The sequence below is a fragment of the Epinephelus fuscoguttatus genome, linkage group LG5, assembly GCF_011397635.1.
Source record: "Epinephelus fuscoguttatus linkage group LG5, E.fuscoguttatus.final_Chr_v1".
NCBI lineage: Eukaryota > Metazoa > Chordata > Actinopteri > Perciformes > Serranidae > Epinephelus > Epinephelus fuscoguttatus.
This window is the reverse complement of record NC_064756.1, coordinates 37,243,722-37,259,365: the sequence shown is the minus strand read 5'-3', so window position 1 is coordinate 37,259,365 and position 15,644 is coordinate 37,243,722. Positions and strand designations below refer to the sequence as shown.

Here is a 15,644-nt window from a genome sequence, read left to right as displayed (position 1 = left end):
GAATGCAACACAAGTTCCACTCAGCGTATTTGCTGTGCTGGGCAGCGGCGTGTTTGACTGTGCGTAACTGCAGTTTATTGATGGTCATTTACACACTGTCCATAACAGTAACTATGTCAGGTAACAAACTGCATCGGGCTCGGGTTGGGTTCGGACTTAAAAATCAGAAAGGCTGTCAGGTTTGGGCTGCGCTGTCATCTGTATTTGTTAACTTGGACTCAACTATGAACTGATTAGGTTTTAGGGGACAAAGGTCAAAGTCACTGTGACCTTGCATCTATCCCATTCTCATGAATGCAATATCTCAAGAAGACCTCAATGGAATTTCTTCAAATTTGACACGAATAAGCTGATTAGAATTTGGTGGTTGAAGGTTAAAGATCATGGTCAGTGTGACCTCATAAAACATGCTTTTAGCCATAACTCAAGAATTCCTAGAATAATTATGACAAAACTTCACACAAATGTCTATTAAGATATAATGATGATGTGATGACATTTTATATCCAGAAGTCCAAAGGTTAACTTCACTGTGACATCATAATGCTCTGCTTAAAACACTTTCTGGCCACTACGCAACGTCATATCTCAGGAACAGAGGGCGAAACATTTGGTCAGATACTGATGACTGTATAGATCTTCTGTGTTGCCGGTGAGGAAGATGTATGTAAAGCATCCATGTTTTCACAGACCTGGATGTAAACTGTAAGAGAAATTGACTGGTGCACCGAGGTATACAACTGCGGTGTGGTAATTCTGGTTTTAAAACCAGATTTTTCCAGATATCATAACAGATGTCGTAAAAAGTCTTAATGAATGGCTTCCAGAATCCTGCAGGTTTAAACATACATACATCTGCAAACACCGCTTTGATAGCTGCTGCTCGCTCACCTACCACCCTTGTTTCTTTCTCCCTTCTTTTTGCATGATCTCAGTTCAAGGTGGATGGTGAGTGGTGGACATGGATCGACTACGAGCGATTCCAGGAGCTGGTCCAGGCTTTTGAGGAGAGTGGGGGAAAGCAGAGCTTCTCAGCCTTGGACTACATGGCCAAGACTCCCGGATGGGCTCTGTTCGGAGCAGATGAACAGGGTTTTGATCCCGCTGACACACGGTTCCAACGACGCAACAAAACCAAAGACATTTCAGGATGTTGATAGATGCGAGAGAACGAGAGGCACTGATCGAGTACTGATATCTATAGCAAATATAATTTTACAAATTAGGGTAACTGTTTTTATTACCATCCTCTTTGAGTTTCAAAGTTTCGTGCTGGACAACTTTGTTTCTGTCCCTAGCTGCCCTCATTCTCATATAACCTTCAACTCTCTTCTTGTCTGTCATTACTCTTCAATTTGGATCTTGCGTTTTATTGGCTTGAGCTCTGAGATCAGCCAAAAACTGTCAGAATCAATTACTTTAAACTCACTTTTTAGACATTCCCCTTCACATTTACTTTTAAGCATTTCTTTTGCTTTCTGTATGCACATAGATTTTTGATACTTCACTCTTTTTTTTATTATAAATGTCAATAGCTTTGATCTGTGAAACCATCTGGTAGCACTTGGGGTTTACTCTGTTAAAAGCGAACCTGGGAGTGGTTTCATCATCATCAGTTCTGACATGCATTCTAGTTAAGCAGCTGCACAGCTCAGGTCATGATTAGGATATAAGGAGTAGCGCTTCTCCTCATGTCGTCTGTGGGAGCAACACTTTCCCAGACACCTTTCCTCCTGCTCATTAGGACAGTGGTTGTATTGACTTGATAGTGAGAGACTTGAGAGAGGCATCAAGGCTGCATCTCCACTGGGAGAGTCAGGCTGGTATTGCTCTCTTTGTGTGTGTGTGTGGTTTTTTTCTTTGCACTGTTACACATTCTCAGCAGTATCAGCTTTGTTTTCTTCTGGGCTGGGATGCAAAACAATGTGACAGCTTTTCAGAGAGAGTTCTGTCATTCTGGCAGGTTTACTGTGGGTTTGTGAAAAAAAAAAAAAGTGGCCAATATTTCCAAGAATTAAACATACAAGTAGGGATGCATCGATTCAATAGATTCGGTATCGCCAGATATTCCACTTTTTGACCACCTATTACATTCACTGATGGCAGTGGCTGATGTTTTCCTGTTCCTGGGACGTACCCTGCTACACTGTAAACAACAAATCCTTGTTAAAATTAGCAGGAGGAAAGCTAGTTAGCATTAGCTGTTAGCAGTGGTGACCACAACAAACAGCTCACGGAGGTTGCACTGAGTTGCATTATGATGCGTTAAAGCTCTATTCAGAAAAGAATAAGTGTTTGGCGAAGCTAATATGTAACATTCTCATGATATGTTCAAATGTCATCTTGTATTTTTCTTTTTTTGTTTGTTTGTTTTTTGGCGAGGAACCTGAGTATACACAGCTGTTTGAAAGAGAAATTTGTTGATATTTTCACAGCAGTATGAAATAGATATTAGAGAGGGAATTCTGATATTTTATGTATAGTGAAAAGGCATTTGGAAAAAAAAACAAAAGGAGGGAATTATAACAACAGACTCAAAATAAACAATGACAAGAAAACACTGCTATTGGCTATCTGACAAATTGTTATTTTAAACATCGTTATTGGCCCAGAATGTCCCAATTACTGCATCCCTACATTAGATAATAAAGTTACTTGAGTAACTTTATCATAAATCTGACATTTTGGCTAAGATTGTTACTGCTTTTGCATATTTGAGCTAAACTATGGATTGATGACAGTTCAAAAAGTCACAAGAAATCACAAGTGCATCGCTGTTTTGTACTGCAGTAATGCTTTAACACAGAATTATGACATCGTGTACTCAGACATGTCAAGTCTCCTATCATTATGTCAATACATCTCTCAGATCAAGTTAAACAGACAAAACACAAAGATATATAAACTGTTACTGCACCACACATTTAAAATATTCCTCCACCTCCCAAGTGTATGCTGTCTGATCTACATTCAGACGCCATCCAGGATCAGGTATGAGTATGAAGCAGAGCATCATGGGTGGGGATGTAACTTCATATCGAGTCCAGCCTACCTGAATAAAGCCTTTACTGATACTTTGTTAAATCCACATGTAAAATTCAAGTCACTTATATTTTCTTTTTATTTGAATGTAAATCCAGATGTGAATATTAAGTCCATTTTGATTTGTTTTATTTGAATGTGAATCCAGATGTAAACATTTAAAGGGATACTACAGATCTTTTGAAGTGGGCCTGTATGAGATGCTCATCCACAGTAAATGTATTACCTACAGTAGATGGTGGTCGGCACTTTCCCACTTTGGAGACGTAGGCTGTAGTACCACCAGTAAAGATAAATGCACTGCTATGGACGGGGGCAGCAGCAAAAGTATTTTAGCCACCTAAAAAAATCAATACCAGTTTAAGTGTACATTATGTTTAGAATTTTTTGCCGCCTTATCTTGCTGTCAGATGGGGATGCGTGATGGAGAAATAAAGCCTTCATAGCACTCTCTTCAAAGCCAGACTCCATTGAGAAAAACAGTGATTTAACACTGCTGAACACAGGAGCTGCTGGTCAACTGCTGCCTCCATCAGTTAGTTTGTTTGTGTTATTATGTGACTTTGGTGTTTAAAAACGTTAGTTTGGATTCCCCAAAGTCAGACAGTAACACAGGCTAACTAACTGATGGAATCAGCGGTAGACCAGCAGCTCCTGTGTTCAGCGAGCCAAAAAGACCTTTTTTGACAGTGTGTAGTGGCTTTGAAGATAGCATAGATGTGGAACTTAAGACTTTAAGCAGCTTCCCTGTTGAAACGGGCTGTCTGATGTAAAGGCAAACAGGTGAAAGTACTCTCAATATAGCGTACACTTAAACTTATATTGATTTTTTTTAGGTGGCTAAAATATGTTTTGCTGTTGTCTCCATCCACAGCAATACATTGCTTAGCTTTTCTTATTGGCACTTCTCCAAACTGGAAGCATCTGGAAGCTGACATCTAGTGTATGTAATACACTGACTATGGATAAAAACCTCATACGGCCCCACTTAAAAAAATCAGAACTACCCGTATAAGTCAGTTTTAATTTGTTTTATGTTAATATGAATCCAGATGTAAACGTTTAGGTCCATTTTGATTTGTTTTGTAAGGCCTCAAATGTTGCAGTGACTCCTTGTTGGGAGAAACAGCAGGTGTGGGGATATAGCACTAAAATAAATGTATGTGGAATAATCTGCTTTGTGATTTGTGAATTTCACATGCAGCACACAGACACACAAGTGCATTAAGGCATACTTGTCATACTGTAAATCTGAAAGACATTGTAATGTCATTTTACTTTCTTTTTCTTATTTCTGGCAACAAAGTGGGAAGCTGACATTTTAAGACTAGGATAAATATGGAGAAAGCTTTCTGGGCTGCACTCAGAGGCCAACAGAAGAGCTCTAATTGAACAAGGCTGGAGGCAAAGGTAAAGTTCAAAACTGATACACCAGTACAGTAGCACCCATTGTTCTTTGTAAAGTTTGCTTGGATGTAATTTGTTGTTACTCTTGTAGTTCAGAACTATGAAACTGCAGTAGAGTTAAGTAGTTGTGATTGATGCAAGGCAAAGTCGGTTTTGTTTTCACTACAGTGTAGAATTACAAATCCCACTGAACACTATCTGACACTGTAGAGACGACTTATTTGATTTGAACTATTACATCATAATAGGGTAAGGCACACGAACTGTTCATACTGTAATGGCAATGGCAAGGAATTGTATTAAAGACAGATTTATCAAAAAGAGTCTGACAATAAACAAAACATCATTATCAGCGAAGTGTTTAACAGATGGAGAGAAAATATTGCTAATAGTTTAGCTTCTGCTAACTGGAGCCAAAGGTTCAAGGTGCACATTCGTGTTCATGTTTATGTAACCAATGTTAGCCTCAAATCACAGTGTATCCTCCACCTCACTTCCCGGGGCTGCACCATTATTGTGAGATACAAAAACAATGTGGTTGAACTTGTGTTTTTGATGAGCTGATTTGAAGTAATACTTGGAAGTGACACAGAATGATTTTTCAGTTCTGTTAAAGAGAGCAGAACCAACTTCATGTGCCACTCTGATGAAGAAATAACAGAGAGAGACAGAGTACTAGCATCCCCTACACAGCAAACAGTTACTTAATCATAAGAAATGTTGCTGCACATCATCATCTAACAAATTTAACAAACAGAGGCAGTAATCTGGAAAATCTCAGCAAGGATACAGATGCAAACTGTCCCTCATTGAGCTGAAATTGTCACACATGAGTTTCAGTGATGTGAGATTACACAAAGCGAAAGAGAAAGCACTTTCCTCAGTGGGTAAACCGAAGATGATTGAGGTTGTCAGGTGTGAATTCATGTAATTATAAATATGCAGCAGGGAGGACAATGCTTATAAAAAAACAAGGCTGGGAAAGTTGACGAGTAAAACTCTGATCCTGCAACTGCTATGCCAAAAATAAACAAACACACAAACCCCTCTTGAATAAATAAAGGTTAAAGGAAACTGACTCTGCTAGTTTACAGGAGGTGTATCCAGGTCCCAGCTGTGTAGTGAGATAAATGACAGGAGCAGGTTGCACATCTCGGGAGAGCAAACCTACCTGGAGATGGTAAAAAGGCCCTGGGGGATGATGGGTAATGGTTCTAGTGTTAAGTCATTTGCCTCCATTTATAGATTAAAACTTTTACATGCACAAATTACTTTTGATTATTTTGGTTATAAATTGCTTTGCCCTTATTCCAAAAAAAGACAACATTCCTACTAAGCTGTTTACATGGCTAATGAAAATGAATATTCTACTTATATTCCCATTTATACACAGCTGTGTTTGCTCTGATTAACATGCCCTTACCTGTCGTTGATCATGTCAAAATACAGAAACGTTTTTCACTGGTAGCAGGCTTATGGAATGTTTACCAGTAAGTGTGTTCCTCCTTTGGACCAGAAATGTGGGCTTTTCTTCTGGGCATGTATCTCTACCCTTCAGTAATATCAGCATATCTCACGTGTCATAATCAGAAAATGCTACATTCAGATCAAGGCCTAATTCTGAATATTCAAATGGCATATGCCGTTTACATGACTCGTCTTAAATTAGGAATATTTTCATATCTAGAATAGTAGTGGAATATTTGTGTGCGTGCAAACATACCCACATCACTTCCTGCCCGAGCACCAAAGAACATTGAATTTTGGCGAGTCACCATACTCTTGCACAGGAAAGAAAATGTTTTTAAGTTTGAATTTTTTTCACAGCACCCTTTGACAGAGTTGATAGTGCCTAGTTTTGTTAGTCTTGTAATTTAAAATCTACAAAGATAAATGTTAATGCCTGTCAAATAACCATCCATTGTCAGACAGTACACATAGCAAAACACGTGTGACTATAAAACAAATATTAGCTCATGTGGAGAACATAACAAGGCCCTTCCTCTGCTGTAGATTATTTATGTGATTATGTGTTAAGGGAAGTTTGACATGTTAATGCAGAACATGACAGAAAATGTATTTATGTCCACAGTAGAATGATGAAAATAAGTGTAGGATTTAAACGGCCATTATCCCATGACAGACATATGCAGTCTTGCATGTTTGGGGTGTTTTGAACTTTTGCATCCAGTTAAAGTCACTCTGAGTGCTTTAGCTAAATGACTGAAATATATAAATGATAAATGGGCTCAGTGTTACTACACACAACAATACAAATTTAACTGTACAAGAATAAAACATCCTCAGGGTCAGAAAAATAAAGTTAAACTCAGAGGACAAAGGAGAAAGACAAGGTCATGGCATCACATGTTCTTGGCTTCACTCTATTCCCTGTTATTGTCACATACAGTACGCTGCACTGTCACAGAATACGGCTTTATCATCCACATATTTTTCTGGGTGCACACCACAGTCCCCAGAAGTGTTAGATGAATTTTTCATAATATGAATGCATGCAGTGATAATTTTTGAATGAGGAATTTGTTTTTATCGTCCTCCAGCAATCCTCCCCTAACATCAGAGAGGCAAATAATTAATAATTGAGACCAAGTGAAATTGAAAAGACTACAGTAATTGTTTTTTAACAGAGACAGAGTACATGTTTGTAGGAGGGCTGAGAGAGAACCAGAGAGAGGGGAACGTCAGATTTTTGTTGTCTGTAAATTTGAGTGATTCTCTTCATACAAGTATTCATCACAAGAACATTGCTGAAGGCGAGATTTTTTTTCACCTCAAGGACTGGATCCCGAGGCCCAAGCCCTCTTAATAAGCATTTAGTCAAAACATATGTGAAGCTTAAAACACACACACACTTGGCTGTGCCCAAACAAGGACAGATGGAGACTTAAATGGCTTCACTTCATCCAAAAAGCTTTGTAGCGTAGTTCCTTCACTGAATTTGCTGCCGTGTGAAATGCCATTTAAGAGAAGCGACACAGAAGCGACCGGTACAGTTTGGGACTCCTTAGACTTCATTCTGCTAAACTTAAGGCCCAGACACACCAAGTGACCTCAATGAACTAGCGACAATGAAAGCCCCTGCTGCACTGCCTGACGTCTCCTTGTCTCTGCCACAGAGTTGAAAATGGAAACACCTCAAAGAGCTGATGGCCAACTAGCACATATGGTCTGTGCCTGGATGAGATGAAATAACTCTCCACACCAGCAGACAGAGGAAGTCTACAATCTTTATTTAAAAAGGGAAACCAGCAAACCATCTTGAAGCTAGTTAGCCAGTTAGCACATTAACAACACAATGCAGTGTTGAAATAAGAAAGCATATCTATCATGCACCAGTGATCAGCAGCACAAACCATCAGGAAACTGGTAAAGAGCTCAGTGGCCAAAGAAAAATAATCTTACCTTATGTAACACATTTGTTTTGCTGTCGCCATCACCAATTTAACATGTTGAATCAGCAGGGGGAAAAAAGCTGATGGGGCCGAGGAGGGGCAGTGATGTGGGACATACTGCACCGCCCAAGATGACAGATGCTTACTGATAGCTCAACATTGACTGACAGCTGACCATCAGGCTTGGTGTGTCAGGGCCTTAAGACCTGTTGTCCTCATTTTTGGACACTTTTATGTGCCATCTACTGGTAGCAGTGGTACCTAATCCATGTAAAACTACAGCCGATTCTAAGACAAAAGTGGACAAGATACAAAACCTGATCAAATTTTATGACTGAAATTTGTTTATTTACACTTAATAACGGATGACATGGTGGTGTAGTGGTTAGCACTGACACCTCACCTGGTGGGGGAGCCCTTCTGTGCAGAGTCTGCATGTTCTCCTGGAGTCAGTGTGGATTTTCTCCAGGTAGTCCGGCTTTAAATCGACCGTAGGTGTGAATGTGAGCGTGAATGGTTGTTGGTCTGTGTGTGGCCTGACCAAGGTGTACCCTCCCTCTTGCAGAGTGTGAGCTGGGACAGGCTCCAGCCCCCCGTGACCCTTCACAGGAAAAGCAGTTCAGAAAAATGAATGAATTCTCAATACATAACATTTATAGTTTGAAACTGCATAAAAATCTGACCAATTTTAGCAATAGTGAAAAAGCTTAGACACTGTTAATTAGAAAGTACTCATTTAAGGACTTTGGGACTTTTTTATTGTATCTTCACAGCATTTTAGGCTTTCAGGCATTCAGATAAACAATTTTATACTTTATTACATACTTGTAACCATCAAAAATAAACCCATGACCTGATCATGATCTTTTTTTCAAAAACAACTTCCTGGTAATTGGTAAATACAGTGCTATTTTTTTAAATACTCATCAGGTCCTACTAATCCCAAATAACAAGAAATTAAAAATGCATACCAAGCAAAAGCTAGGGTCTCAGGAGGTTTAAGGTTCAGTATGTAACTTTTTACCAGTGTTAGCTAATTGTATTACTTATGGGTGAACAGGTATAAGGTAACTTAAAAAAATGAGACTTGATGTGACATTGCATGCCTTCTAAGTGTCTTGCCTCTCTTCAGCTCCGTCACACCAGTAACATGTGCCACGGTAGCTAAGAAATGGAGTCTGCTGACGTAAACAACCAGCACTCACCATAACACAGACAGAGGGTCCACAGGCTGTTTCATTTGTTGAGAGCCCCATATCATAAATACAGAATTTAAATTTTAGCTATTCTACATGGTTGCCTTTAACTGACACTGGTAATGTAATTTGCAAATGGTAAGCTACTCAGTATCATGGAGCTAATTGTCCTGATGAAATAAAGGAACATTGCAGATAGTAACATTATTCTAAATATGACTGAAATGCATTTTCTTCTATCAACATGATTACAGCCACTGTAACTGTTTTGACCTGTGTCCAGGTGTTGACTGCAATTATGGATTATCTAAAATGTGCCCAAAATGTACACCTAATATTCTCACACTTTGACACGTTGGGTCAGCCTTGTCATTTGTCATTAAACAGCAGGGTGTCCACTGAGCTCAGAAATGGCCACTGTACTCATAGAGACTTCTAAAAAATGTTGTAGCTGGTGATGCTTTCCCTGCTTTTGTCCCAGAGGCTTTCTCATCCATTTTTAAGCTGCGGGTGGTGTGTACAAGCTTGGAGTCAGCCTGTGATGCTGAGGCTGTGAACAGTTTGTGTGCGAGTCCATGTGTCATGCTGCCTGTCAGCTTCCGCTCTGCGCTCGGACTCGGGGATCATTTGTGTATTTATAACGGCAAGTCTGAATGTGTGCCATAATGAGCCTAAAACTCAAGGGTATGTGAAAGTGATAATGGTTCTTGCACATGGCTGGTAAATGTGTTGGAGGATGTTATCTGTGAGAGTTTGTCAAATAGAGATGGGGGGAAAAGTCTGTTCGCCTGAGTGGAGAGTGTTCACAGACTGCTCTGCGCCAGTAGCAGCTCAAACCATTACGCCATGCCCTTCTTCACCTCAGCTTCTGTGTTTATGTGCATGTGTTTCTCACTGTGTATTCATGTGCATCTGCATGTGTATGTGTGTTCTGTCTGGGCCAGATGTCCAGAGAATCTGGGCTCCAAGCAGTCCTGCAGTCATCAGCTCATCCTGTCAGTGTCCATCTGTAACCCAGCACCCCTCTGGGCTGATGTGGGTGGTCTCCATAACCTGCTCCTGCTGAGCCAAGCCTTTGATATGATCACTGTCAGCAAATGGCTGGGCGCTACTTCAGTATTATTGTTTATTCACTGTCTGTGGGATTGCGCTGTGACGGTGTGATGATACTGTGCATCATTTTCCAAAATTTAGTTATCCAAATTATGATTCCTAGCTAATTTAATTGAAAACCAACATAATTATTATTGTTGTAGTTTCAAAGTAGTTTCAAAGAGATTTCGTAATCATTACAAGGACACATTGTTCATTACACTAAACCTCATCTGGGCGACTGTGGCTCAGAGGCAGAGCGGGTCACCCACTAATCAGAAGATTTGCAGCTCTTTCCTCGGCTCCTCCAGTCTACATGTCAAAGTATCCTTGAGCAATATACTGAACCCCAAATTCTCCCGATGATGCTTCCATCGGTGTGTGAGTGTGTGTATCCGTCTATCTGTGTCTAATCTCACAAACTGCTAGACCGGTCAGCCTTGAGTTTTTTGTGCGCAAAATGCTCAAAGATCTCTCATGGTTACAGTTATTGAATATTGTCAAAAAAAACTGTTTTATTGACTGTTTCATACCGTCACTGACTGTTGACTCCTCACTCCGCTAAACCAGCTGGTGGGATCTGCAAGGTTTCTAGACACCAGCTCAGAGAAAAACAACACACCTTACCATCTGTTGCAGGACACATTTTGGCCTTTGTCATTGCTCAAAAACTGATATCCATAGAAAAATTTGGTTTCATTTTGAAGCTTCAAAGTATCTGTAGATTAATTCTATACCTGATATGTTATAATCCATTAAAGTTAGGCACAATAGTAGATAAATCAGTCCCTGTTTTCGTTGTCTTTGCCACCAATGGAGCCAGGAAGGAAAATTTCAGCAGGTGCAGCTCTCTACAGTCCCATCCTCCACACAGCATCATACCACACAGGAAGCATTTCAGAAACGAAATGTCTTACCTGCCCAGTCTTGTAGACCTGCAGTTTTTGATGATTTGGTAATTTTTTCATGAAATTTGTGCCTCAGCCATAAGTAAGTCAGCTGGCTGTGTAGTTAATGGGTTATTTGGTCTATTTTTGTTGTATTTATTATTGTCATGTCTCCCTTGCTGTAGCCCACAGAGACAGTTAATACAGTTCAATGTCCAGTTATGTGGCGGTTCTGTCAAAAATAGATGAAGCGTGTATTTTTCTTAGCTTCTGGGAGCTTCTGAAACACGTCTGCTGGAATTTAAAGCGTTGTCTTGCGTAGCTACAATCAGCCCTGGCAACCACTTAGCCACCTGGCCTAGTTTTATATGTGATGTCGATGGATGTTGGATTGGTTTTTACATTGACCATTTGATTTATATCAGTATTGGACCACCAATTGTGTTAGTCTTGTGCTAAATGTTAACACCAGTTTCTGCTATATGGGACTTCCCGGGACACATATTTGTTGTTTTTCCTGTGGGCCTCTCAAACAAAACCTGTACGCAGTGAGTTCTCAGCTGGATGCAGTGTGTGTGTTTGTTTGGGTGTATGTCCAGTTTGGTCTACACCTGTGTGAATCAGTGCTTGCTTATGCGTTCAGGTGCCTGTGTGAATTCATATCTCTAGTCCACGATGTCTGAAAAGAGCGACCTACAAACTAGATGAACTGTCCGCATCTACGTGTATTAATGTCTGTGCCTGTACTTTTAGATGCCTGTGTGAATGCTCTCTCTGTCTGCACATGGATGCATTCAGACAAACAGTGATGAGCTTGTCGGCACTCTGTCAAACCAGCAGATTCTAGCGGAGCAGGAGCCAAATGTTAAGCTGCCTCTGCCAAAGAGGAAACTGCTGAAAATGACATCAACAGTCCAAAAATTAGAACACAATGGACACCCTTGTCTAGTGCCACACTGCAGAGACACCAGTCATTGTTTCATTGCATGTGTATGCAGTGGACGCTGCACTCTGCTGTAGCTTTACATTGCATTTCCTTAACGAGCATCTGAAAGTGCTAACATCACAGAATTAGCATTAGCATATTATATTATAGCATATTATATACTGACATATTACAACTTAAACATTTATCATTCGAGTTGAATTCTAGTTTTTTGCAATCCTATTAATATTTTCCTATACAATAATGTAGTAAATAATAGATGTAGTGTAATAACATGCTGTAGTGGAAAGGACGGCTGCCACACCGACAATGTGTTTGTAATCACAATGTCTCTGCTCCAGCTGTATTGCTGCCTCTTTGTCCTGCACCACAATCATTTTTCACGTCACTTGAAGCATCAGTGGAGCTCAGCTGTGGTTACAAGTCAGCAACACAAATGTTCTGTCAACAGACAAACACACCTGACCTCCTACGCTGTGGGAGTTCATTCAATTAATTTTGCTTGCTCACTTTTGTCATTTATCATCTGGTCATAAATGCAACTGGCTCAGAATTGACATTTGGCCCCAGAAGTGTTGGCCTGCGACGTCGTTTTCTGCCTTCAACTGCTGCCTCTGTGTGAGACAGGTGCTGTGGGGAATGACCTTGATTAGCTCATGCTCTGATCCCCTCTTTAAACGACGCGACTCAATTAACCAAATGACCAACTAACGAAGGCATCGCCTCGCATATTGATGCTTTATTTTCGAAGGAGGATTTGCATTCTAATGGCGTAATGAATTCTCGCCTGACAACTGACTGGTGGTAAATCACACAGGAATGTGATGAATCATAGAAAATCTGTCTCAATAATGAGTGTTGAAATGCGTTCGGAGTGCGGAGCGATTAGGAGAGATGTGCTAATTGCCTGCTGTGTGTCCTGGATCATTCTTTCTGTCCTCAGGCTCAGCTGTCATATGGTCTGTTTCACAACTCATTGAATAAAAAGGGACCATGTAAAAGTTTTGCACAATCAAAAGCAATTAAAAAATCACTTTAAAGTCAAAGCCCGTCTCTATTGTCTGTGTATTACCTGCGTAGGAAGGTATCTATTTTTTCTTTGATAACCAAATGTATTCAGATTACTATTTCTCCCATGTGGCTAAACTGACATTATTGATGCTGATCTAATAAAACATCAGATGCAGATGCAGTTGACTTTTGTTTAGGTAAAAAAAAAGCACAAACAATGTAGTACCAATAAAAATAGAAACACCTGCATCACAAGATGCAATACAAAACAATGATCTGAATTACCTGAATTAAAATGAAACATTACAATCCTATATGTTTATATGGCTGTAAGGTTGGGCAGTGAGCATCTGTCGCTTTAGTTTATGTGTTGTTGTGATTTTGATTGTTATTTATTGGGAAATTCAGCATGTTGAATTGGTGTCGGAGATGTCAGAACCCGTCTGTGAATGAAATCACCCTGGCAGTTCAGCTCAGTGCACAAAAATGGAAGTGAGGAAAGCAGACAATCGGGTTGTGTTGCTAATGTGCTAACTGGCTAACTAGCGTCTTGAATCCGTCCTGTCAGACTTCCAATTTACCTTTTTGAATGACAAATGCAGAATACCACGTGCTGGTACGGTGAGTTACTTCCGCTTACGCAGCACCCTGTGTTAGTTGGCTGTTGGCTGTAGTCTTTGCAGTCTGTAGAAATGCAACTTTTTGGCTGAGACATGGGCAATGTGAGGTGATGCAATAGTTGGCCTTCATTACCGGTGTGTTTGGTGTGTCTAGTGTGTCTGGTGTGTCTGGGTCTTAGGTTGTGGTGTTGGTATTTGATTGCACTATAGGAAAAGTTGGAAAGTGGCAGTTTTGTGTACATGTGCTGAAGGAGTTCAGAGAAGATACAGCATGTTTTCACTTTGGCTTCCTTTGCATGATAGACACCAAAAAACAATGGACCAATTTAAACCATCCCTGTGAGGGTGTCACTTGGACATCAGTAGTGAATGTTTATAAGACATGTAAATAAGACTTTCATTTTGAACCCAGTGAGGATGTCATCCGGATGTCAATACTGAATGTTCAAAAGACATCTAAAAAAGGCGTTGCAGTATAATTCTTTCTGGCTCCTCCTTTAACTACTTGTTGATTATGAGTAGTTCAACAGAGTGGTAACCTCTGAGCATTGATGACCACGTTTGAAAATATTTGTAACATAATTGTTGGTTTCCAAAAACCCTTGAAGCTGTAAGTGATGTGTAATTATGTTTCCTTTCTCAATTATAATCTTTTCTTTTTAACTGTAGAAAGCATTAGAATCAAACCACTGAATTTAACATTAGTGTAAAAACAGTCTGTTACATAAGAATTTGTTGGTGTGCACTGGGATCTGGAGAGATGAAACACTTGGAGAGAAAGAGAGGGTCAAAAAAATACAAATGACACCAAGGAACCTAAAGAGGTGAATGAAAACTAAATGAGATAAAGATTGAAAAAGAAATTCACTTCTTAAATGTGAAGATGTTACTGTCCCACAGAGAGTGCATGTGTGTGCATGCGTTCAGCTCCATGGGTATCAGGTGAAGCATATTCTCTTGTAACCTTTATGTCCTGTGGTCTGCAATGCTGCTGAGGCCAACGCGTTGACTGATGAATGAACAGCAGGCAGGTTAGCAGGCAGGAAGCCAGGTCGGTCTGTGAGCTGAATGGCACTGAGCTGATTATGATCTATCACACGGACAGACTGAAATAAAGACCTGTGACACTCAAATCAGCTCTGGGTGAGGGTGTTTTTTTTATTGACCCTGATACTGAAAAACTGTTAAAGCCACTTGTGTGGTACAGGGGCTGTGTGATACACAGATGTGTGATGCTTCCTCCACTTAACCTCTTGTATAAAGTACAACTATGACACAATATGAGTATGTGTGCATGTGCGTATCCATAGCGCCACTGATGAAAGGCTGCTGAAAAAGGAACTGTTTGTTCTGAACATTTTTAGCAACACATCAGTAATCAAAGCTGTTTCCTGGTGCTGGTCAGCTGAGGGGAAATAAAATGAAACACACTTAAATTTCACATGTTCAGGCAGTCAGGATCAGGAATGTGTCATTCTTTTAGTTTAAACCTCCACTGATTGTGAATCAGTGAAAGCATGTTATGGTATATAAAAATGGTTGCTTGTAATGATACACTCATTGTACACTGCATACACAGCACCAAATTGCAGGCTGAGTTTAGTTGGTGACTATCTGGTGAATGCATTCAGCAGCTAAAGAGCCAGATATTTTCTACAGAACGAAAACAGAGCAAAAACAAGAATGAATATAAGGCTTGCGTTCATGATCCATCCATCCTTCTGTTTTCATACCCTAACCCCCAACATACTAACATCATCTGCAAAGAGAAGAGATACAATTCTGAGGTCCCCGAACCGGACTCCTTCCTCCCCCGGCTTCACCCTCAGATCCTGTCCATGAATATTACAAAGAGATCCTGAAACCAGGGACAACCCTGGCAGAGGCCAACACCCACTGAAAATGTGTTTGACTTTGTGTTGAGTATTCGAACACAGCTCTCACTTTGGTTATATAGTTACCAGAAGTGTTTCTGTCCATCTAACGAATGTTTTCCGGTCCTTGTGCAACATTCATCACCTGAACAGAAA

The 15,644-nt window shown here is 40.2% G+C and overlaps 1 protein-coding gene across 1 annotated transcript in view; it reads left to right on the top strand.

Annotated features, from left to right (window-relative positions):
* Nucleotides 1–4,214, top strand: part of tyw1 (tRNA-yW synthesizing protein 1 homolog (S. cerevisiae)) — a 90,160-nt gene extending 85,946 nt beyond the window's left edge. The window contains exon 16 of the mRNA XM_049577520.1: nt 936–4,214. Within this exon, the coding sequence (XP_049433477.1) occupies nt 936–1,157 (222 nt within the window). The 3' untranslated portion in view covers nt 1,158–4,214. The remainder of the gene's footprint in view (nt 1–935) is intronic.
* Nucleotides 4,215–15,644: the final 11,430 nt, after the last annotated feature.